The following is a 26481-nucleotide window of genomic DNA, read 5'->3' as shown; positions in this document are numbered from 1 at the left end:
CCCATATACAGCCTCTCCATGATTTGAAATTAAGCGCCCATAATGGTTATGTAACTAATGCTTTTTTATGGGTTAAATAAAGGAAAGGAGTCAGTTCATCAGCATGCATGCCGAGGCCAGATATGGTGTTAAACTGGTGCATACCTGTGTGATGGACGAAACTGAGCTGCAATCACACAGTGTACAATCTTACTGGGAATATTACTGCTGTCTTTTATATCAGTCTCTATGTTGATAACTTGTCACGTTCATTTAAAGCTCATCACACATGTGCAGCTTATCAAATCGGGTGCGGCATTAAGCCAAGTACTATTAATTATTGTTCTCTTCATATTCAGCCTTTGGTGGATTTACAATGTATCTAAGTTTAGCGTTTGCAATATTTTTTGCAAAATCTTGATTGAAAAAAAAATAAAAATTCTCATCAAATCCCAAATTCAAATTAATCGGAAAAATTTGAAAAAGCACCCAGCCCTTGGGGCAACAACCCTGAACACCTTTACTGTCAGGGCTGGCAAGAGGCGACATGAATTTGTTGTGTGCTCACACGCACACACAAATGTCATGTTATGCAAGAGTGCATGGCCGGGATCATGTCAGGGCTGCAGGCTGGTAGTGATGACTGTCCGACCCTTTGATCCTCTCCTCTCAACCTGTGTGTTTATTCTCTTCTGGTCGACTCACTCTCTACACATACTCTCCCTCTCTCTGTCTGTCTCTCGTCCAATGTTCACCCTATTCTGTTTTCTGCTGTTTGCTTATCTTTTCTCAGTTTTTGTACACTTGTCATATTGGTTGATAGGGTTGGGTGATATAGCTAAAAATGTAAATATAGACCTATATTCATCCTTTTGACGATATTCAATAAATATCTTGATCTTAAAGTACTGATAATTGTTATATAATTTTAACCAAGCCATTGTAGCCCTGTATATTTAAAATGTTTAAACAAGATGCAAAAAATAGTAAAAAAGTATGTCCCAGAACAGTTTACTTTACTGTTTGTATCACTCCATTTGTGCTCGTGTCAATCATGTGAGAGCAACACGTGTTAAAAGCAGTAATATATATCTTTTCATATATCCCTATGACATTAAAGATTTTAGGTGGTGACAAAAGACCATTTTTATGTGTTATGAGCCAGTTGAATAGACAACGTTCATTTGAGTCATTTCTGTTCGTTTTTTCAAATGTTTTTATTTACTTCGTGTAACTGTTGAATAAAAGCAATATCACACTCGCGCCACTAAGTGCCTTACAGCACTCTTGCTTGTGTGATTATTGCTTTAATAAATCATATAGAATATATTTTAAATATTCATTATATTGTTCTGTTCTATCTGTGAAGTCACACCATTTTTCCACTATTGTATGATCATTAGTCACTGATTATTTGTTCATCTCTGTTATCTCCGGCAAGCAGACCCAAGGTATTGCACACCCAACGTCTTAACACAAATAAAAAGGTGGGATACATGATTCCATATTGAGAGAACCAGACTTTCAGTTGCAGGGATTTATTTTAGTTTTCATCGGGGGTGTTCTCAATAGCCCAAATACATGCATTCAAGCAAAACAACGCTGACTCATTCTATGCGGACAGAGTAATGCAACAAACTGCCACATGTACCCAGATGGACTTCAATGTGTCTGTATCATCGTCAGGTGTTTTCACCGCTCTGTAAGGCAGTGTGACATTTTCCTGCAGATTGTAAGTGGAACGTTTAGGCAGCGGTGCAGTTCGTGGTTCTTTGTATTATCCTGCACACATTCACACTGGCACACACTCCTTTTTTTCCCCAGTCGCCATAATCATTAGTAGATGGAGAACGACCTTTTCCTCTGCCTAAATATAGAGTCCACAAAGAATAGGAGGAAGGGAGGGAAGTAGGGGATGAAGAAAGAGAGAATGAGTGTGAGGGCCCTAAACATTTCTGAGCCTTTAAATACAGACCAGAGATGCAAAATGGTGTTTTTGTTTTCTTTTTCGTTCTTGCGTCATAGTATCACCATAAAAAAAGTGTTTTTTACAGCTGAACACAAATCGCAAATGGACACAATGGCAATGGCCACTGTTTTTAGACCCTTTACGTACAGGGTATTTGGCAGAACCTTACAAAGAACTGTTAATGTATTACTGTCGTCCTTCCAATTTCCTGTGTCTGAAATGCACCGTTCCTTGGGTAACATTTGGTTAGATGTACGTCAGCCTGTTTGTTTATACGTGTTAGAACAGTTTGTACAGGTGGGATCATGTAAGCCTTGTATCATATTGTTTTTGCATGTGTGTGTACAGGGCCCTGTCAAGCGAGGGTTTTGTCAGGTGGTCTCCTGACTCCATAGCCATTAGTGACAGTTACCATCAGAGTAACGGCAGTCCCAACAGAACCCTCAGACACCGGGGGACGTGCCTGTTATAGGTGTTATTGCGCTTTTGATTGAGTGTTTGTGTGGACTAGCTATGTTGTCTTGTGGGCTTGTGGGCTAATGTAAAAAAAAGGGTCTTATGGCATACTGGTTTGTTTGAAAGTACTTCAAAGCGGTTTCTTGTAAAGACATTTCTCAGCCCTCCCCAGAGTCTGATTTTTAGCCTGGGTGTGGGGTCCCCCTACCACAACTTAACAACTGACTGTGAACGTCTTGAAATGTATTGTTGATGCGGCACTTTGCTCTAACAATAGCGCACAAGACAAAATTTTAAGTATTAAAGAGAGACTTCTTGAGTGTTTTACTGTGCTAAATGTTATTCACAGTGAAGAAGTTCATCATGCATAAGCTTATCACGCAAAAACACTCTAAAGTTGCGTCTCAATTATTTTGAGAATTGCATCTCCCATTAAAACGATCACCACAAAAAATATTAATGTTAGTAGTCGATCCCACTAATCGATTAGTCGACAACCCCTGTCACAACCCTACTAGCTCTTGACTCGAGCATTGTGGTGGTGAGTTTTGCACAGGCAACTACTTTTCTTTTTCTCCAAGAATGTCAACCTGTTGATCATTACTGTATTGCCAATTGTGAATTTCTCACTCTTTTTCTTTTCTTTATAGAAATGATCTCTTGATGCCATGATACCAAAATTTTTGTAGTCTGTACCAATACCAGTAACAATTCATGTTTCTAGATACCAATTTTGATACCACCTATGTAAAAATCCCATGTTAAAGTTTTTCAATTTCATCATCAAAATTGTGTCGACTCAAATGAATCAAATTTTTCATCAAATAAAAAGTTACTTTTCAACAAAACTATTTTACTACAATGCTTTAGTAAAGATCCTCACAACATAATCTAAAACAACATTTGTCTTATTTTTGTCAATTAAAGTGCTGCACAACAGAGCATCATATTATAAATGAAAACATCTATTCAGTACAACAGCACTCTTGCTTGTGAAATATAGGTTCAACATAATAATCATAAAAACATTAATTACACTAGTGATACATTTCTGTCACTTTCTTACATTTCACACATCAAGCTTTTATTTTGAATCCAACTTTTGTGACGTTCTGGTTTTGTGATTGTGACGAACGTTTATACACACACACACACACACACGGAGCACTTTTAGAAATACCTGTACACCTACTTATTCATGCGATTTATCTAATCAGACAAGCGTTTGGAAGCAGTGCAGTGCATTAAATCAGGTCAGAAGCTTTAGTTAATGTTCACATCAACATCAGAATGGGTAAAAAATTTGATCTCTGATTTAAATTGTAGACGGGCTGTTTTTAGTATCTCCTGTGATTTTCATGCACAACTCTAGATTTGTGTCTAGAGTTTACTCCGAATGATGGGGGGAAACAAAAAACATCCAGTGAGTGGCAGTTCTGTGGATGGGAATGCCTTGTTGATGAGAGAGGTCAACGGAGAATGGCTAGACAGGTTTTGAGCTGACAGAGAGGTTACGATAACTCTGATAATCACTCTGTACTACTGTAGTGAGGAGGATAGTATGTCAGGATGCACAATACGTTGAATCTTGAGGCGGATGGGCTACAACAATAGAAGAACACGTCGACTAGGGCTGCACAATTAATCGAAAAACTAATTGCAATTACGGCTGCCAAGATTATATAATTGTGAAAACTGACGATTACAATGTTGAGGAAGTAAACGGCAATGGCCAATCAGAGCCGCTTAGATTAGTCCTCTGTCCTATCTGTAATGACAACTGATCCTAATGCCCAAGTTTTATACCATCTGAATGCCCAGATGCTTGCTTTATGTTCTTGCTCTGTTCGCGCGGCACACGTTAATGAATACTAAAGAAACATCTTCTGACACTTGGAAAGAAGCTGTAGAACAAGAGCAAAAACCACTTCATTGCATATTGCACCGCTCGCTTTGAACATAGATGTTAAATACACTGCAAATGAGCAATACAACAAAACTAGTTGTTATGCTGATGTTTTTAATGAAAGCATTTGCAAGAGTGCAGAACATTTTGCGGAGCGTCACTGAGATCTAAAACAGTGTAAACCTGCAGTGAGTGACCGCAGTCATTGAAATGGTAGAGTTTGTCACGTTGCTCGATTTCTGTGTACAGTTATATAAAATGTAATAAGTTTTGTTTTTTCATGTTAATAATTAGGCCAATGTGAATTTGATTTGTACAAAATGGCAATAAAATAATTCAGCTTAACTGTTCTAAGTATGTTTTGGAGGTGTAGCCAACATAAAGAATGGCATAAATAGCATATTTCAGGAATCACCATCATTGTTATTGCGTCTGCTCTAATAAGATTGCCACGCAGCTGGTACAGTAGATTTCAAATTTTCTTTTTTCTTTTTGGGTGAACTTTTATATTACAATATACATTATAATGCTTAAAAGATGCTTAAAAGAAACTGGAGCACAGCTCATATCCACCATTGAAGTCTGCTACTCTGAAGAACCACATGGTTGCTTGCTTTGTGACGTCACGGTAATTAAACATTTTAAGCAACATTAATAATCGCGATAACAATATCAAGAGAAATAATCAACAATTATGATTTTTGCTTTAATCATGCAGCCCTAATGTCGACCATTAATTAGGACCATAGTGTTCATAATAAAGTGGTCTGTGAGTGTATAGGCTACAGGCGCTGTACGCGTCACATTAAATGAGTGCTCTGTCCTGTAATACAATAAGCACATCTCGCAATGCTCATAAAATGTGGTGTTTTCAGCTTATGAGCTGCTTCACACATGATCTTTGCAGCACGCAGTACATTTACAACACATTTATTTAATTAAATCACACCCATTTGTGTTTTAATAATCACACTAGGACATATCACACTTTTAATTGGATTATTTGTCCATTTCGGTGTAAAAGGAGAATCTGAACATGCACTCAAACACATCACTACTCCAATCTGTGCACCTTTTTAATAGTTCACAAGTTTTCCATATGATTTATTTAATTGATTAATTAAGTTCATTTTTTTTCTCAGCTTTGTGTATTTATAGAGCTAAAATGTCTTGTTGCTAGGAGATTGTGTGGGAGGCAGGGACCCAATGAACGAATGGATGAGAGCAGAGGGAAAAGGAGCACTTTGTGAATGCTGAATGACAAACACTCACGTATACGCTGTGAGTCAGCTCTGACACGCACACGCAGTAGGAAGCTTTGTTTCTGTATGCCCACTCTCTTGGTGGAGGTCTGGTCCCACAAACACTCAACTAAACATGTATGATCTGTTTAGTGTGACGTGCCTCAGTAAAGTAGGCATGAAAGGATGAAGGCTGGGAAATGTTTAGCATGTAACTTGAGGATCAGGGGTGTTTTTGAAGTTGTGTTCTACAAACTTTGCTGGAAGAGAGGTCAAAATGACAGGCTGAAATCTTTGGGAGTGTGGATTTTTGAAGTCTTTTTTTTCCCTCAAAGTTCCTGCAAAACTTTTAAATATTAAATGCATAATTTCTGCGACACCAAACGGAATTACATTTTTTAAACCGTGTTTGGTTATGCTAGTGTCATAGAATTTTTACACAACTTTTAATAATTCTATTTTTTATTAGAATTGGTTGGACAAACAGAAACAGTTTGTCCAACCAAAAAAAAATAAGCACCACATTATATACACTTTTCACAGAATCAACCTACATATGGCTTAGTTGACTTTGCATACAAAGGGATAGTTCGCCCAAAAATTCTAATTCTGCCGTTAACTCGATTTTAATACAATATTTTTTGATTCTGATTTATTTGGATATATTTCAGTTAAAATGTCCATTCAAGCAAAACATTATCTATCAGCTAATGCTGTAAATTATACAGGGAACCTTTTAACTTGGTACATTTATGAAAATATTAATGTTAAAAATGAATAGGCCCCAAACAATGTAGTTCAAATGCTATATACACTCACCTAAAGGATTATTAGGAACACCTGTTCAATTTCTCATTAATGCAATTATCTAATCAACCAATCACATGGCAGTTGCTTCAATGCATTTAGGGGTGTGGTCCTGGTCAAGACAACCTCCTGAACTCCAAACTGAATGTCAGAATGGGAAAGAAAGGTGATTTAAGCAATTTTGAGCGTGGCATGGTTGTTGGTGCCAGACGGGCCAGTCTGAGTATTTCACAATCTGCTCCGTTACTGGGATTTTCACGCACAACCATTTCTAGGGTTTACAAAGAATGGTGTGAAAAGGGAAAAACATCCAGTATGCGGCAGTCCTGTGGGCGAAAATGCCTTGTTGATGCTAGAGGTCAGAGGAGAATGGGCCGACTGATTCAAGCTGATAGAAGAGCAACTTTGCCTGAAATAACCACTCGTTACAACCGAGGTATGCTGCAAAGCATTTGTGAAGCCACAACACGCACAACCTTGAGGCGGATGGGCTACAACAGCAGAAGACCCCACCGGGTACCACTCATCTCCACTACAAATAGGAAAAAGAGGCTACAATTTGCAAGAGCTCACCAAAATTGGACAGTTGAAGACTGGAAAAATGTTGCCTGGTCTGATGAGTCTCGATTTCTGTTGAGACATTCAGATGGTAGAGTCAGAATTTGGCGTAAACAGAATGAGAACATGGATCCATCATGCCTTGTTACCACTGTGCAGGCTGGTGGTGGTGGTATAATGGTGTGGGGGATGTTTTCTTGGCACACTTTAGGCCCCTTAGTGCCAATCGGGCATCGTTTAAATGCCACGGCCTACCTGAGCATTGTTTCTGACCATGTCCATCCCTTTAGGGACACCATGTACCCATCCTCTGATGGCTACTTCCAGCAGGATAATGCATCATGTCACAAAGCTTGAATCATTTCAAATTGGTTTCTTGAACATGACAATGAGTTCACTGTATTAAAATGGCCCCCACAGTCACCAGATCTCAACCCAATAGAGCATCTTTGGGATGTGGTGGAACGGGAGCTTCGTGCCCTGGATGTGCATCCCACAAATCTCCATCAACTGCAAGATGCTATCCTATCAATATGGGCCAACATTTCTAAAGAATGCTTTCAGCACCTTGTTGAATCAATGCCACGTAGAATTAAGGCAGTTCTGAAGGCGAAAGGGGGTCAAACACAGTATTAGTATGGTGTTCCTAATAATCCTTTAGGTGAGTGTATTTGACAGATATAATAATTAACACAACCAAAACTGAAGTAAATTTTATGGTAAAAATAAAAGAATGATCTTGGCATTTTAAGAGTCATTATTAGTACAATAATGACGATCAGTATTTACCAGAAAATCTCTGCCCTAACCTCAACTTATACCCAACTTTCTTGGGTATAACACAAGAAAAAGTTGAGTACTGAATGTTGGCTGAGGCTTTTTGGGTGAACTATGTGTTTTGAAAAATGTATCTAAAAATCTTGATACAGCATTGTGCTGTAAAATATCGCAACATGAACTAGGGATGGGCATTTTGGCCGTTTTGTCTACTGGATTACTCTGACTAATTACTCGTCGTGTACTCGAGGGTCGATTACATGTTCATAACTGTATATATTATAACGTCTGACAAACGTCTTTGAGTGCTGCATTACGTCTTGTTGTTCCAGTGTATCGTCTATTTATTATTATAGGCTGCTATAAAATAGTATTTTACAAAATGTACAAAAGATTGCATAATCAAAATATAATGCATCATATTTTGTCATTCGCTGTCCAACTCTGAAAGATGCTGCATTGTGTTCCATTTAACTGCGCTCTGTCTAGTTTTTTGAAACACTCGCCTGATATACACTGGCACACTTGCCGTGTGTGTGTGTGTGTGTGTGTGTGTGTGTGTGTCCAAATGTTCACTCTTGTGAGGAAAGCCGCAATGCACTGTATTGTTGTTGCTGTGATTCGTGAAGTGTTCCATTAAACTTGGATAGTCTGAATTTCCACCTTTCAACTGAGGAAAGTGCAACAAAATGACACTTTATATCAGATATCTAACTTGGAAACTTGAACGGAGATCTTCATTAACTTCATTGAGATGCAGGTGTGTGTTACGTCACGTAGGGCAGGGAGATTTAGTCAGTGACAATCATTCACTTTTATTAAATAATATCCATTAGAGAGTCAAAGTTCTTACATTTAAATGATAATAAAGCATGTTCAGAAAATGTTTTACAGAGACAGGTTTTCACGGTTAATTACACACTCTTTGTTTTGATTATTGTAACGATAGCATTGCAGTGTTGTATCAGTTTGTTTGCCATGAGAAGTCTCTGATAATCAATGTACCCCTCAAAGTCAATACGCAAAAAATCTCAAAATGAAAAATAAGCTCCCTCTTTAACACATTTGTGTTTAGTTGTCAGGTAATTGTCAGTAGATTTCGGATTAAGTAGATTGTCACATCGTGCGTGATCACTATTGACCATTGTTTTCATTGCTGCCACGTCCGAGTACTCGTGCCCATCCCTAATATGAACATTGCAATACTTTGAAATATAATTTTGTTCCCCACCTCTCTTGATTGTTACATGGCATTTTCCCGGTGGGCCGACGCACCTTTGGCCCGATCAGGGGCGGACTGGCCATTGAAAGAACCGAGCCAGGGGTGGGTCGGCCGCAAAACGGACCGAATGGGCCGCCGTGTTATGCAGAATGGAACACAAATTGCGCTGTGATTTATTTATTTATTTTTTCTTTTTTTTTCTTTTCTCTTTACTAAATGGACATTTTATCATTTCTAATTTTGGGGTAACTAAAAAAAACTTTTAATACAATCATTTTTAGAGTTTGTATTTTTTTCTATTTTTGCATTTTTTTACTTCAGCAGGTACTGAAGTCAAAAGGCATGCCTTACTCTTTCTTGAACCTTACGGCAAATATTTTCAATATTTCTCTCATATTTCTTTTTTTTTTCTGTGCATGTGACCCTGTTTACATGCACTTCAGAACGCACTACAGAACAGGTCTACGTATTCCTAACAATTTTTCTTTAATTAAAAATCAGCCCTTGTGGTTTGAAAATCATTCTAGACTTGCACTCACATACTTGCCTTACTCCCTCAACCCCTGGATGACTAAGCTGAGAGAGAGAGAGAGAGAGAGAGAGAGAGAGAGGGAGAGAGAGAGGGAGAGAGAGAGGAGAGAGAGAGGGAGAGAGGGAGGGAGGGAGAGGTCATATTATGCTTTCAAATGTTATAATCGTTCAGCCCAATGCTACTTTCTACAGTCTCTTTCTTTTTTACGTTTATCATTTCAAAGAGCTTTCTATAGTCTCAGCTTTTTGCTTTCGCTCGGATTGTCAATTTAATAAAAGAGCTTTCAGCAGTCCCATAGTTGTCATGACTCTAGATCTCACATTGACTCAGCATTGTGCATGGATAAGTTATGTCACTTAGAATGTTGTGAAATCATCTGTCAGATGTTAATATTTTTTGCCATTTCCAAAGCACAAACAGTTTTAGTAATGAGACAGAAGACCCTCAAAGTCATTGCCATGTTTTTGTCTCAACTCCAGAAATCTTCGGCTTTTCTTTTTTGGTTGAAGTTGAGTCTAGAATTATAGACCATGCACACTCCTGTGATTATGTGAGTGTTGTTTTGACTACTACCTCAAGGATTCTGAATTGAAATTTGTTTAATAGACACCTTGGCATTCTGATGAGTTATTTAGGACGTGTGTTCTCAGACGTGACTAGAAGCTAAACTGGTCGTACTGTACCTCTAAGCCGGGTTGCATGCAATATTTTATCAAAATTCAGGGACTAGGAATTCTAGTGCTGGGAATCGGTGAACTATCACAATACATGTCATGGCTTGATATAGGCTAAGAGACCATAATTGTATAATAATTATTTTTGTCCAGTAAAAGCCAGGGTACTTAGTTTTCTGTGTGTGTTATGTTTAATGTGGGATCTAGTGCTTAACCTTTTGAAGTATACTATACTGACCACGTACAGTTTGAAACATAAGCACACTACAACTGGTATAACTCAAGGCGCATATACAGACACTGCGGATAGTCCGTGCATACTATGCTGATGAAAAAAAACTGCGTTACACACACTGTGCAAGTTGCACATGGATAACCGAAGTATATTTTGGTCAACTATTATGTTATTGAACTGTTTGAAATAATGAAGATGCACAAATATTAATAAAAACATATCAATACAAGGATCTAAATTATCATTGCAATATTGTGAGAAAAATAATTGCAATATATTGATCCCTCTGAATGCTAGAGACGTATTCATTTTCAGTTTTTTAGAGACTTTATGGTTTTGCACAACATGGTTACGCATCTAGCGGTGTTCAGCTCTTTCAGCAACCGCAGTTCAGACGGGGTAATCCTCAAAATAATATGACTGAATCATTTACATTATTCAAACAAGATGTTTCTCTTTCTAAAATATTGTTAGTGCATTAGTTATATCTTGCAGTGTTTTTAATTTCTCATCATATTGTAGTCAATGTTATGTTTTAAGTTGAATTGCTACTCTTTGATGACTGAATCAAATACACTGTCTGTAATTTTATTTATGAGATTAATACTGCTTCTGAACGTGTATTTGGTAAAGCTGGAAACTTCATAACCCCAATGAAACCCTCTTAAAACAAATTTTTTCAGAAACAAATTCAAACAACGGATAATTGAAAAACTTGCATTAAATATAGTTTATATTAGGGATGTCCCGATCCGACACCTAGATCGGTATCGCATCGAAACTGACGTTTTTAGACGGATCGGGTATCGGTCCGACGAGCCCGACCCAAATCCGATACTCTGTGTTAGTCATGTTCGTTACTGTCAAGCTTAAAAAATGACATAAAAGAACTGTTAAAACACCATTAAAGCGGTTCATATGACTAGTGCATTTTATTCAAAGCCACTTGAAGCCACGTGATAGCTCTGTGAATTGCAATAGGCTGTGTTTAATAAGTAAACATATATGTTCTTGCACGCGCAGCTTCAGCACGGTAGTGAGTGGTGCTTTTGCACACACGCGCACGGCTATTTATAGCCTTCACCCGTGCACAATATTTGTGTGCTACAAACGAACATCTCAGATGTAGATGTTCAGCAGTTCGGTTCACTTATAATATGGACTTAGAAAGGCACTGGAGGTGCATTTAACCAGAATTTAATTAAGAAGCGAATTAAACTGTGAATAAAAAGGGTGAGGGTTTAAAAGTTAAAGCTGTCACGGGAGACTCACGGAGAGGCAGAGATATGAACTCAGTAGCAGGGTTTATTGAGCAGAGGATTGAAACAGTGATGTAAATATTGTGAGTAAATTCAGTTAAGCAGAGTGACAAACAGCAGGTAAGTAATATCCAGACAGTGTATAGATATGATGAAAGAGATAACTCAAAACAATTTTATGATACATGCAGGCAATAATGAAGACACATGATTGACATAGTAGAAAGTTCTGGAGTCTCAGAAATACTATCGATGAGAACAGGCACAGAGTGAGAAAGTGTGAGTGTGTGTGAGAGAGAGAGAGCGAGCGAGAGCGAGCGCGGGGTATTTATTTATGCAGTCATTGATTAGCCACTAATGATATGCAGGTGTGTGTAATCAGAACTCGGGGAGTGCCAGTATGCTAGTTAATAATAAAGTGTTTCTTAAGCTATACATTTATATTGAAATTATCTTTACATAGCCTATTAAAGAGTACACCCAATTATTTCCACACAATACTGTAAAAATATTATAAACTGATTATGTAAAAAAACAACACTGTATCGGATCGGTATCGGCCAATACTGAGATTTCCGATATCGGGATCGGAAGTGGAAAAAGTGGTATCGGGACATCCCTAGTTTATATAGAACATTATGGTAACATTTTAGTGAAAAAATAGATTCTCAGCCCTTTTTACTGCCCTACTGTATAATATATATGAGCCCAACAGACTTCATTGACAGACATCATCCCTAACTGTCACTATATGTTAATTTCATCTTCAAAATTGCACAGTTTGCTTCGTTATTAAAGAGGCAACAGAAGTAACATGACCCTTTTGTTCTTCATGAAAAGACAAGCATGATAAAACATAGCCTTACCTCAACCCTCATTGAACACGGTCATGACAAGATTGTAGGAATCATAAAGAAAACAAAACATTTTATGATAGTGACATGCATTACAAAGTCATATTTGTGTCTGATCTCTAGGGTTTGCTTTCCCAGACTGGGCGTACAAGCCAGAGTCGAGTCCTGGTTCCAGACAGATCCAGCTGTGGCACTTCATTCTTGAGCTGCTGCGGAAGGAGGAGTACCACGATGTCATTGCCTGGCAGGGGGATTATGGAGAGTTTGTCATCAAAGACCCGGACGAGGTGGCACGACTGTGGGGTGCCCGCAAGTGCAAGCCACAGATGAATTATGACAAGCTCAGCCGAGCACTCAGGTAAAGTCTAACTTTGCAAATAAATCCACAAAAGAGTACTTGTGCTCTTTGACATTTTCATCAGCCATGGCTTTGCTGACAGTGCAGAGAGATGTACGTAGAGTAGCTGGATGTATGAAGGTAATGGCTCTATTTCAAAACCAAGTGAACTGCCTACCAAGGCAACATTTATAGGCATCATAAACACTCTGCCTTCACTGTTCCAGGTGGATACCTCATTTTGGCCAAAATCTTATGGTAGCATTGCATGTGTCTCTCACGGATAGGATAATCCTAGATATTTTTGTAAGAAAACCTTAAACCAAGATGACCGACATAGTCGAATTAGGGCTGTGAAATTTTACTCTTAATTTCTGCAATTAATAGTTGACAGTTAATAGTTGAACTTTACTAATGTTTTTCCCCCACATCCTGTGGCTAAAATTGGCATATATAAATTTCTAGGAGGTGCATGCTCGACCACACTGGACGTCCTACCACAGAAACCGATTGTGTGGAGCAGTGCATGCTTATTTATTATGCATGAAGCATGTCCCAGGCATTATAAAAATGGGAGTAGATTTGACTACGAAGACTTCACCCCAAAGTGGTGAGCTAGGTGTGGGAGAGATACGGGCAAGCTGCCGTACTTGAAGCTACCTTACCTGAAAATGCTCACTTACTCACTGTCACCTGAACTAGTGTCAATAGCAAAACCGCAGGAGATATACTCTGTGTGTTTGCGATTGAGACTGAACGGCAGCCATAGAAAATAATCATTTTGAGAAACTGAATCTGCCCATTTAATCCTATTATTAAAAAAAGTCACCTGGAAAATGGCAGAAGATTTTGCCGAACTTTTATTATAGCATTTCCACTGATTTTATGACATTTTATATATTTACTTGTATCAGATATACCTGTATAAATGTCTAATTAACTCCATTTTCAAAAACGGAGCATTTGAGCATGTACATATTTAAATAATTAAATGATGACATATAAAGTAAATATATTTATAATGATATTTTACTGTTTATTTTAATCTGCCATGTACTTTTATTAATCACATTTAATTTGTTTAAAAAAATCAATTCACAGTCCTATTATAAATATTTTATTTGGAACTGAAAATGATCAATATAAAAGCTAATCAAAAATACCCAATATTTTAAATATTACTAGTATGGATTATTGAGCATATTTTAGCAACACGCTAACTTCATATTGCATGTTAGCAGCATGCGAACATAAGACTCGAACTGCATTTGTGAGCACTGGTCGTGGAGGTGGGCTATTTGTGCAACACCCCTAAATCAGTCTTTCTCTGATAGTATTGCTGAATATCTCATTTCACTTGACGTTCATACACCTCACCATAATGCATGCCATCTTTTCATTAGCAACATCTTTATCTGTTCATTAGCCTGCCGCCTTGTACGGATTTTTTTTTTCTGTCCTTGTCTGTCATTCGCAATCTGCCCAGTTGCCTGTTTGTCAGTCTTTTCCTGTTATTCAACTCTTCGGACCAGTCACCATGGCAACCTGAGGATGCCCAATCAAAACGGCTGAACCTGGTCTCAGCATCCCAGAATAATCAAGCCCACTTTGTGTTCATCATCCATCACTTACAGAGCTAGCGTGCATCCTCCACTTCTGAGAACTCTTTCAGATTTTCAAAGAGATATGGACATATCAATGGATGAAAAAAGGGAGGGGAAAAGAAGGGAACAAAAATATGAACAGTTCAGATGTGGAGCAGGCAGTTCTTCAGTATCACAGCAGAGATTGGGACGATTCTCAGAAACACTGAGACGTCACCTCTGTTTAGCACATTTGAAAGACATAATTGTTTGTATTAATTTTTAAGGACTTCTTTATACTTCTGCGTTGAACCTAGGCCGTAGGATATGCCATTGCCTGATTCAAAAATGTTGTGTCAATACAGACCACAACAGCTGTGATTGTTCTGCTTTGTAACCAGAGGCCGTCTCAAGATGACAAAAAAAATATCTGCATTAATGGCTCAAAAAAAAAAAAAGAATACATCATATTGCATTGTATTTGGACACGCGCTCTCTCTTTCGGTTTGTCTAAGGGCGTGCACACATTCTTGTGACCTTTGGCTTTTTCAAGCTTTGTTGAAGCTGGTCTTTCTGTGAAATTTGGAGGACTACTGAACAGATCAGTTAAACATTTTTCATAAGTAGGCCCACACAGAATTTGGACTAACAGAATTACATTAAAAGCTCTGCAGGTTTTCGAAGAATATGAACGCCTGCATTCCCTAAACTCCCACCTTTTGCATTTACCGTTTTTGTTACTATTATCGTTGCTTGTATATAGAGTTAGAGATTTGAACAAATCCCAAACTCTAACATTGTGTTAGACTTATGATTTCAACCTTTTGAACAATTAAACAGACAAAAAAAAAAAAGAGAGAGACCATGCTATGAAAACTATTTGTAACACACTGGCAAACATTGTACTTGTATATATACAATGATACTGAAGCATATGTTCAAGGCCCCTTTAAAGAATCCCATGATATTACCATGGCACACATGCTAAATAAATGTGGTAACACAATCATATTTTTGTATAATTTCAGTTTTGAATAGATGTTTAAATAGACAGTATAATATACAGTTAGAACATTGTTTTGTAATGTCAGGTCAGTTTAAAACACTTTACCATAGTTAAATGTGTTACGTAGATTTTACCCCACAACAAGTGCAACGTTAGAAAAGTGTGCTGATTCATAACCATCAGTATTCCTCACATTGGTCTGAAGGCATTCTCTCTCGCTCTCTTTGCTCGATTTTTACATCTAAAAGGTTGCACATGTTCCTTAAAACACTTTACACCCAAACACCATTCCAATTTGCTTCGTTATATTTTGTTAACCTGATGCCACTTGTAGACCATCATATGGCCAGACTGGTTCTCCCATGATGGATGTTGTGTGTGCTAAAAGCTGCCCCATGTGCACGTAGTATGCGAATGTCTGCACACCACACTTGGGCACATACACACATAAGAGCTCTTTGTGCTGTTTTGAAGCGAGTTCAGATGCACTTTAAAGAGTGTTTCTGTGTACCTCAGCATGTTTGTGTCTGAGTGTAATTTATTTTTTTATGTGTATATGCTCTTTACTCTGTCGTTTGAGCTTGTGCAACCACACTGAAACTGTGAACAGTGTGCAGTCATTAAAAACTTTCAGTGCTCCATTTTACAAATCACAGTATATCAAAATAATGTCTTTTCACAATGATGCCGAAGCACATGCACCCCCCACTACCTCAGTGATGTCTTAATTAAGCTTAAATTGCTTGTCTGTTGGAGATACCACATAAAACACTGAACTCGTGAATTGTCTTAAATATCAGAACTTCAGATGGTTATAAACATGGAGTTATGAATCTGCTCACAGAAATGTTATTGGCCAAATCCTTTACTTCATCTTTGAAAAAGTATTACATTGCTTTCAATGCTTTTGTTGCATTATAGACCTTTTTCATTATCTGAAAACTGATAATTGTTTGTGTAAAGTTTAGCAAGTGCAAGAATGTCAGACGCATACAAATTGATGGCCTTCAATGCACTGTGTCTCCAAATAGTCTTTCACAAGCGTGTAACCATGCCAACACTGTTTCTGCAGATACTACTACAACAAAAGGATTTTGCACAAGACCAAAGGGAAGCGATTCACCTACAAGTTCAACTTCAACAAGCTAGTGCTGGTTAACTATCCGTTCATTGACATGGGCTCTGCAGGTGAAGACCCTGTTTCTAAAACCCAATCTTTCAATAGAAAGTGAAACATAGGTTCTCTTTATCATTTTATTTTTAAGTATTCAATTTATTGTAATTATAGTTTTGTCACTTTTTCTGTAGGTTCCGGTGTTCCACAGAGTGCTCCACCTGTACCATCTGGTATTAGCACTCATTTCCGATTCCCTCCATCCACGCCATCAGACATACTCTCTCCCAGTGAAGAACTTCGCAGTCCAGGTGTCTTCAGTGGCGTGACTCGACGTATGGCACGTGGCTCTGTCTCAGACTGCAGCGATGGCACCTCTACCAACTCTGAGCTGGAGGAAACAGGCATAGCTGCCGGCGATGACCGCTCAAGTGACCGGGCCTTCAGAAACCTTCTCCACCCACGCCTGTCCCATGACTCACTGTTCCGCGTCTATGGCACACCACCCAACCTAACCGGCCTGCCCAGGAGCGGGCCCCATGCGCCTCCTCACAGGGTACACCACGAACCCTTGTCCCCCTTCCCAGTGTCCCCTCTCCCAGGCCCTGGAGGCTTGTTGGCTCCTGCTCTTTCTCCAGGTCTCTCAATGACCCCCACATCTCACATGCCCTACACACCTTCCCCATCCCTGTCACCCATGTTGGGGTCCCACTTCTCGTTCAATCCAGAAGACATGAAGCGCTACCTGCAAGCTCACACTCAGAGTGTCTACAATTATCATCTGAGTCCCCGCGCATTCCTGCACTACCCCAGCATCATCATTCCCCATCCCCAGCGCCTAGACAAGGGGCTTGGCGGGCCGGCAGGCATAGGCACACACCTCCCAAGTCACCCTTTGCACCATCAGGCTGAGGAGCCTCATCTATCTACTTTCAAGTTTAAATTACAGCCACCACCTCTAGGCCGCAAACAAAGAGAAGGGCCATCCTCTGCTGTAGAAAACTCTGGAGGTTTGGCTGCATCCTTCTTATACAGTGATGAGCCTGGTTCTGCTTCTGGGCGTGGGTCAACTTCAGCCTCATCTGGAATGATGAACTCAACCCCAGCAGGACCACCAAAGATAAAGGTGGGTTTTCTTTCATTTGTAGTTCTGCTATAGTTTTGATGGTGATCACTTAAATTTACTGTACTTTGCACTCCGCTTGGCTTAACTTTTAAAATGAACTCAAAGGGCTCATTCACACAAGACAGGTTTTTGCATTCAGAAATAGCTAGACAGGGCATAACAGGATTGAGTGAAGTAGATTTATAAATGTAATAAATCCCAGATAACATTGTCCATATAATGTAAGCACTTAATACACTTGTGATTCACCCCCAGCTTCCTCTGATTTGTTGAAACTTGAGTTTAAACTGATTAAGCATCAGTGCATCATTGACGGGGCTCTATCAGTGCACTTTTAACATTACAGTCTCCTCATGATTAATCAAAAGTGTTGTACTACTTGTCAGTTGCTTTGAGTAAAAGCAATTACTAAATGAATAAATGCTAATTTTATTGCTCAACCCTCTTTTATAGCTGGTTAAAAAAGTGAAGTAACATTGAAAAATGCAATTGCCTGTAACTCTCCTTTTTTTTCTCCATCTTTAGGTTGAGCCCATCTCAGACATGGAGTCAGAGGAAGAAGTTGAGGTCACTGACATCAGCGAGGAGGAGCATGAAGATGACGAGTGTGATGTCTTTTCCCCTCCCCATTCCAATGGTGGCCCCGTCCATCCACCAAACCACGATCGAATGACCGATGATGACGATCTCGAGGAAGATGTCTTCAAGACTCCAGCTGCCCCTACCGCTGGATTTGGCCCAACTCTTCTAGGTCTTAAAGTGGAACCTAGGGAGCTTAACTTGGGCCTGGGCGCTCCCATCAGTCCTGGAGGTACACGCTGCATTCCCCTCAAGCTGCGCTTTAAACGTCGCTGGAGCGAAGACCAGCGAATGGAGGCAGGAGCTGAAGAGGCCGAGGACAAGAAGAGTAGGGCTGAGAAGGAAGAGCTTACCCAGGATGCAGAGCCTAAACTGAGGGAGAAAAATGGAGACCGGAAGAGTCCAGAAAGTGTGGTTGCACCCCTTGGGACAGGCCAGAGGAGGGTGAGCTCTGAGCTGCAGCGAGCGACAGCACAGTTGTCTTTAGAAAACAATGTTTGCTGAAGCAACGTGGTCAAACAGATAAATGTACATACACAGAGCTGTCCTTCTTAAGGTGACTGCTGCACCATGCTCTCAAATAGCCCACAGAATTTACACGCAGACCCATCCAACCATGCAACTGCTCATGTCCATTGGACTAGGAAGCCCAAACTAACATTCAAACAACTATACACAAAGGTTCGCCTCAAAGTGTTGCGACACTAAGAATTAGCAATACTTACGTTTTCTCTTATGAATATCAAGTAACAGGGCCCCTCCCCCAAGTTTAGCCAGAGCCCCTCCGTTACCGAACTCCTTTCTTATTGATTGCTGTGTAGATCTTCATCATCCCAAGTTTAAGTCTGTACAAACTTGGAAGCTTTTTCCCCAGCAGCAGCCCTTGGAAGGTATCCATTTTTGATTCGATTTTGGTTGGAATCAACTTGATTGATTCCCAAATTCAAGAGATTACAGAAGTGTAATGTTGATGCACACCTGTAAAATATGTTGTGATATGTGATTGTAATTATAAATTGGTCTCCTATACATCTTGTTTTCCCCTTGTTATTCATCCCCATGGAATTTGGGGTCACAGTCCTGTGGACATTATCTCCTTTTTAGCAGACACTCTTGGGTAAAGTGAGAAGTGCAGGAGGATGTTTTGGCACACCCTTCAAACTCGATCATAGTTCTCAAACTTACTGAATACGGACGCTCTTCTCCAGGCAACATGCTATTTTTATTCATCGCTCACCAAGATTCAAGTCCCCGACCAAAACTTTCACATAACCACCTTGCCTTTTGTTCTCAAATCAGGACCTTTGTGTCGTGTCACTGCCTTCAGAGTGGTTAAAGCTTGAGTGCTGCAATTGAAATGCTGCCTTCACTGCCATAGTGTCCAACCAAGACACCAGATTTCCAAGTTGTTCAGCAAGTTCAGCCTGCCTCTGCTTATGGGACCACTCAACAACCTCTTAACCTATCTTACACGTGTCTATATAATGGGGATTTGTTTTATATACAATAGTCCATCTACATGACAACCAGCTGAAAGACAAATTATGGATTGCATATGATTATTACTTTTCCAGCTCTTGATGTTATTTATTTTTTTTATAATGCATTTTTAACCCATGAATTGGGATAAGTATAAGGAACAGGGGGGCATCATATAAGTGGGTGCAGGTGCTTAAAAAGATATGAATGTGTTGGTGTGAACGTATGGTTTTAGTTTAAAAGTTGTAATTCTTACTAAAACCATTTTTAAAATCCCATACACCAGTGTTTTGTAAAAAAAGAGACTCCATTATTTAAGCGAAGATCTCAGGCATACCTCACCATATATATATACCCTTCTATTAAATAGGTCATCTTTGAATATGAAGCCTTTTAAAGAACAAAAAAATGTGCCTTTTTATGTGCAAACGAAAGACTTGACTCCCCAATGCTTTTAAATAAGTTGAGTTGCTTTAACCACAATATATATAAGCTCACACACAGGAGAGGCCTTAGAAACATGACCTCAAACACTGCTATTATGCCTTAGTTTTTTTACCTGAAAAGAAACTTTCCTAAATAAAATTGCATTAGAGTCCATATATTGTCTCACATTATTGCAAGATAGTGGTATATATTTGATAAAAAAAACAGCAACTCAAAATGCAGGTTTGGATATGAGCTATATTTCTGAAGGTAATATATTTTCTATATGAAAATCTATGTAAGCAGAGTTTAGTTTCAGGGCCCTACAGTGATTTACTGTGAATGAAAAGTGTTGTTCTAAACAAAGCTAAACATTACTGACCAATCATTGAGATCCTTCAATGGCACAGCTGTCCTTGACCTTATAAGGTCTACATGTATAGTTTGCTCACTCAGATCGCGCACACATCCTGTCGCATTTGTGCATTTTTTCTCGGTCTCTCTACAGTGTTAGGAGACCGTGTTTTATCTAACATGATCACGATATATCACTATTTGGAGCACTCGAACTTGCGCATGTCAATGTCATTTGATCACAACCAGCTTCTTTTGTAGCTAAATGTAAGGATATCCTAGTAAACAGTGATGTCGTGTTCTTGAATAATGTTATGACCATGTCCTTGAAAAAGGGGACCTCTTCAACGGTTCTAAACGGTTTAAATTGAAGAAAGAGGAAAAGCAGAGACTTCACCCTCATCAGAGGAAATTTAGGACGTGGTACACTCCACAGTTTTTGTTTTTTTTGTCTGTTCCTTTTCCTCTTTTTTTTTTTTTGTACTTTTTTCTTCATTTTACGGCCTTTAACCGGTCTTTCAACTGACAGCTGCCTTATATTTGTTAGAAAATATTTTTTTCTTCTTGTCTTTTAAATATAAACAGTGCTGTTTTATTATAATTTTGTTTATATTCCCATTTATATTATTGCTGGATTTTTTTTTTTGTACCCCATATCTGAATTTTAGCCACAAGATGCCATTTTAACAAAAGTGTACTCCTCTACCCTCTTTGATTCCACAGTATAAAAGTGCTCTGGCTTTGTATTAATGCTGGTTTTTAGTTGTATTTTAGAAAACTAGGTGAAAAGGGAGGGGATGACATTATACTATCACATTATTTTTATTTTATTATGTCCATTTTTGGGGATGATGTAAGAAAAAGACAATTATTTCTTTAATGTGTTCAAAAGGTCTCGTTTGTGCTTCGCTCTTCTTTTCATCTCAGCGTTATGTAACACTTGTAAAGAGAGATGAAATTTGACATCACAAGCAACCATATATACTATAGTTTCTCTTGAGGTTTCTTTTGCTCTTGTAATTAAAACTGTAATCAGGGTTCATTAAAACAGGTAAAAGTGGATCAAGTGGTCTTGTCCTTTAATTTGCATCTGTCTGTTTCCTAAACTCACCCGTGCTGAGCTCCATTTGTAATTGAGTCTGTATCCCAAATTGCAATCAGTTGAAATGCATTTGCAAAACGGCAGAAATAAACGCTTAAAGAAACTGATAATGTTTCTACATTGTCACTACATTAAATATTTTAAGCCTCAAAAGGTTTACTATGGTATTACAATGAGCAAGTAGACATGTACCACGGTAATTGTTTATTTATTTTTCTTGTGTATGCAGTGTCCCATAATAATACCGTGGTTTTCTTTAAAGTAGCCATGAGTACCATGTAAATGCCATGATGTATGAATATGATCATCATACACAACAGTGGCATTACCGTCTATTATAATCGATGTACCATGGCATGACCGCAGTACACTTTTGTAACTCCTGACACACTACTCAACAAAAATGTACCCTGCTAAACAGTTAACTGTATTTACAACTGTATTGTTTGACACTTAACTGCCTGTTAGGTCTGCACGATTATGGCAAAAATCCTAATTGCTGATTATTTCCTTTGATTATTAATTTTGATTTATATAATTTACATTAAAATACTTCTGTTATGTGGGGTAGTTGCATGCCATATTAAGTAAGCTATGCATCAAAAACAACTTGAGAACAATGTTCCAGAATTGCTTTTAATATTTTAATTGAATGAAAAACAAAGTGTTATTCATATTTTGAAATAGTGAGAATTACTGATATGCATTTAGACTCATTTAAACGTGTCAGATTTGCCTCATTCATGCTCTCAACAGCCCCCCAAAAAATTATAAATGGAAAATGTTGATGCAAATAGGAATTAAATGTTGTAATTGACACTTTTCAGAATTATATAATTGTGACAGCTATAATTTTTGATTTATTTTATTTATTTTTGATTAATTGTGCAGCCAGTAGCCTACCAAATTGCCACAGATTTATTGACTATTACTGTCAACCGTGTTATTTTTGGCTAAAACTAAAATTGAGATTACTAAAATACGTTGTGTTGATAAAAATAAAGAAGAAAGCTTTTATGCATCATATCGTTTTGGACTTTATTTAGGTTCAGTACAAGTTAAGCTCAATCGACAGCATTTGTGGCATAATCGTCCCTTCTTAAAGGAATAATTGAGGTTACAATGGAAATCAATGGGGCCAATTTTTGGAGGGTTAAAGGCAGAGATGTGAAGCTTATCATTTTGTAAAAGCTCTTGCATTAATTCTTCTGTTAAAACTCATGTATTATTTGAGCCATCATCATTTTTACAGTGCTTTTAGGGTTTGTTTGACATTACATTGTCAAGACAACAAAGATGTAAAATTGGCTATTGACCTGGACTAGGATGATGTTATTCATAACACCCAGACTGTATAAAGGTATGTGATAATTGCAACACGTTGTTATGAATAAAAAGCACAATAATGTAAATATATAGTGTATATTAATGTTAGTCAATAAACAACACGTCATTAGATCATGAAGCATATTCATATCACCAGACTACAATGTAAACGTATTATTGTAATACAATAATATTCTTCTTTCTGTGTATTCTTCATGAGTTAAAGGCAGCTTTTATATTCATCTTAGACGTTTTGTAATATTTTGACCAAATCAGAGCAGAAAACAACACACAGTCAAGTGTAACTTCTGAATGAGAGAAGTTCACGCTGGTATCTGTTACAAATCAGATTCGCTGGCGTACGGAGAGAATAACTGGATCAAATATATTTAAATGTACCCGAATGTCAAATTTGACAATATTTGTGCAGACCTCAGATCTGGATACACCTTTCCTAGGACTTTGCATGGACCAAAAGCATTGTGAGATTTTTCTTGATATCGGTTGGCAGGTGTTTTCCATTGACCGCCATTGTTTCCTTCCACTGATGGTCACAAATATGGCGGCTGTGGGGGAAAAGTGACGTCACTGAAACAGGTCAGTAACGTTACACAGAAAAGGTTAGTAAGTGATTTTATCACACTAAAATCATGTTAACAGGCATATTGTTTGAGTCTTGGGGCTATACTTTTGAAACAGTGAGTACTTAAATGTTTATGGATTGACTCCATTCACTTCCATTGTAAGTGCCTCACTTTAACAATTTTGCTTTTTTAAAGAATAGTTGTGGGAAAGTCAAAATACATTTACATTTATGCATTTGGCAGACGCTTTTATCCAAAGCGACTTACAGTGCACTTATTACAGGGACAATCCCCCTGGAGCAACCTGGAGTTAAGTGCCTTGCTCAAGGGCCCAACAGCGGCATCTTGGTGGTGCTGGGGCTTGAACCCTCAACCTTCTGGTCAGTAACCCTGAGCCTCAACCACTGAGCCACCACTGCCCCAAAATACATTATTGTGGCAATCAATATTATGCCACAAATGCTGTCAATTTAGCTTAACTTGTGTTGAACCTGGAATACTCCTTTAAGCTCAGCTATGGAAAATCCTAAGTAGCATCGGGTCAGTTTATTGATATTATGCACTCAGGACCTTAAGGACAAAAATGTCCCCATTGAAACCCATTAAAACGGCAATATTTGATCCCAGTGCCATTAAAGCATAAAATCATGAATTCTGAGTCACGTGATGCCATGTGAGGAGCGAACATGTAAACTGCGAGCTCTGTGCACTTTGCTAGTTTTTAGTTGTTTTTGTCTTATAATCCGATGACATTTGATACACCCTGCTACATATTTGCTCTTTGAAGTCAATATGTCAAAAAATGTCAAATCTTTGGGCTCTGGAGATATTAAAAGACACTTACGTGCTCAAGCTGATACCTCTGATGGGCCTGCAGACCGGGGCCTCGATTTGAATGGTGCGGCCGGAGAAATCCAGCATCAACTGTCCAACATGTTCATGATGATGATAAAAGTTGTTGCTGACTTGGAATAACATCCGAATTGTTGGAATTCCTGAGCATGAGGAGAGCAGAGATATGGTGAAATTCCTAGGCGAGCTCTTACAGAGTCTGCTCGACATCATTGGCCACAAGCTGGAAATCGAGCGAGCTCGCAGATCGGCTGAGGGAGACTCTGGCCAATTCTGAGATCATCCAATAAAGATCTTGTTACGTGAGGTGCAAAGGAGTGCTTTCTTGGAAGAATCGCAAGATTTTCTTGTTCCTAGACTTTGTGAATTCGACGAGAGAAACGTGATCGATTTAAGGAATGCAAGAAACTTTTACATCAACAGAAGATCGCTTTTGCACTGATGTTCCTGGCCAAACTGAGTATAAATATAAAGGATGACCGTAAAGTAATTTTATGCCCCAAGCAAGCACTGTCCTTCATAAAAACATTGGAGTGAGGTGTTTCTCATTTGAGTGGATTGACTCGCTGTACTTTGGCTATCTGAGGAAGCTGGGCACCATTTTGTTTCTTTTTGTGTTGGTTCCAACTAGCGGCTGGAGTTTGTTTTGTGGAGTGACACTCCTTCAAGAAACGTTTGCATTGACGGAAGATTTTACACTGAAGTTCCCGGCTAGTGATAAGGATGACTGCAAGATATCTACATGCTTACAACAAGCGATGTCTTTTAAAGATTTGATGGACTGAGGAAATCATGGTGTATTTCTTATGTGGCCTCTGAGTCAACTCAACATGTTGAATATACACTGGACCGTCCGAGGAACTGGGACACCTGTTTTGTCTCTTTTTGTGCTGGTTCTGCCTGGCGGCTGAAGTTTATTTTGTGGAGGAACATACCTTCGGGACAGCTGTGGATAAATCTGCTTGTTCTTTGTGCTTATACCTTCTATTGGCTGGATTTTTACAGAAGCACTGGGCTTGAGCAACCCAACGGCAAAGTTGTCGTGGTGGCTCTTGTAGGAATATATGGACTCTTTGAGTTTAGAGGGATCGATGCCGGTTGCCGCTGTCGTGCACGTTTTTCTTTTTGCTGTTTGTTTTGTTCGGGGGGAAGTTCTGGGTTTTATTGTTCCACTAATGTTGAAATGTGGTCTTTATGATTTTGTTTTTGACAATTTTTTTTTACATTATGTCAAAATGTTAGATGTTAATATGAGTGGATTGTTTCTCTCCACGTGGAGTGTGAATGGGTTGGGGCACCCAATAAAGACAAGGAAGGTTATTTCTTTTCTTGAACGTTGGAGGTGTGGTATGGTGTTTCTTCAGGAAGTGCATCTTTCCTCGCAGGAAGCTGAAAAATTTGGGAGGATATGGGGAGGACATGTTTTTTTTTATGCTGGCTCAGGTAAGAGCAGGGGAGTCATAGTATTGATGGATGAACATCTGCTGTTTCTCAAACAGTGATGGTGGATTGGGAAGGGTCATTGTTTTTTGTGGATCTTGAAGGGATGTTGCAAGCCATTGGCACCCCTCATGGTGTAGTGTTGGGAGGAGACTTTGGTCTGTTGGTGGACTCGGTCCTTGAACGTGTTGGGGCATAAGTGTGTAGGCCACCTGGAGCAGTATTGGCACTCCGCAGGATGTGTAGATATCATGGTCTTGCAGATATTTGGAGACTTTTGAACCCATCTGTCAGGGACTATAATGTTTTTTCATCAGTCCCTAAGATTTATTCTAGAATAGATTTTTTTTTTAATCTATAATGAGTTCCTCATTTCATTTGTTGTGGATTGCTCAATTGGAAACATCTTAGTCTCAGATCATGCCCTGGTGAGTTTAGAGATGTTGCCACATACGGAGAAAAAGCAATCATAGTATAGTTGGTGCCTTAATGTATCCCTTTTGCAAAATCCTGATTTCCAACAAATGTTAAAGTCTGAAATCAATGTTTATATGGAGACCAAGTGGTCCTCCGTATCCTCTGTGGGCTTGGCTTGGGGGCACTTAAGGCGGTTATTAGGGGCCGGATCATACAGTATGCCTCATTTACCAAAAAATCCAAAGCATGATAACTCATGGAGTTGGAAGGGAATATTAAAAGTGCAG

At 38.8% G+C, this 26481-nt stretch overlaps 1 protein-coding gene across 2 annotated transcripts in view; it reads left to right on the top strand.

The window, feature by feature from the left end:
- Nucleotides 1–21806, top strand: part of LOC127619844 (ETS domain-containing transcription factor ERF-like) — a 47478-nt gene extending 25672 nt beyond the window's left edge. Inside the window, exons 2-5 of one of the 2 annotated variants that reach the window (XM_052092860.1) lie at nucleotides 12608–12827; nucleotides 16468–16583; nucleotides 16704–17635; nucleotides 18161–21806. In XM_052092860.1, the coding sequence (XP_051948820.1) occupies nucleotides 12608–12827; nucleotides 16468–16583; nucleotides 16704–17635; nucleotides 18161–18718 (1826 nt within the window). In that variant the 3' untranslated portion in view covers nucleotides 18719–21806. Of the gene's footprint in view, nucleotides 1–12592; nucleotides 12828–16467; nucleotides 16584–16703; nucleotides 17636–18160 lie in introns of both variants that reach the window. The other variant, XM_052092859.1, reaches the window with a different exon arrangement.
- The last annotated feature ends 4675 nt before the right edge of the window (nucleotides 21807–26481 follow it).

The sequence above is a fragment of the Xyrauchen texanus genome, chromosome 26 (genome assembly GCF_025860055.1).
Source record: "Xyrauchen texanus isolate HMW12.3.18 chromosome 26, RBS_HiC_50CHRs, whole genome shotgun sequence".
Lineage (NCBI taxonomy): Eukaryota > Metazoa > Chordata > Actinopteri > Cypriniformes > Catostomidae > Xyrauchen > Xyrauchen texanus.
This window is presented reverse-complemented; position numbering and strand designations above follow the sequence as displayed.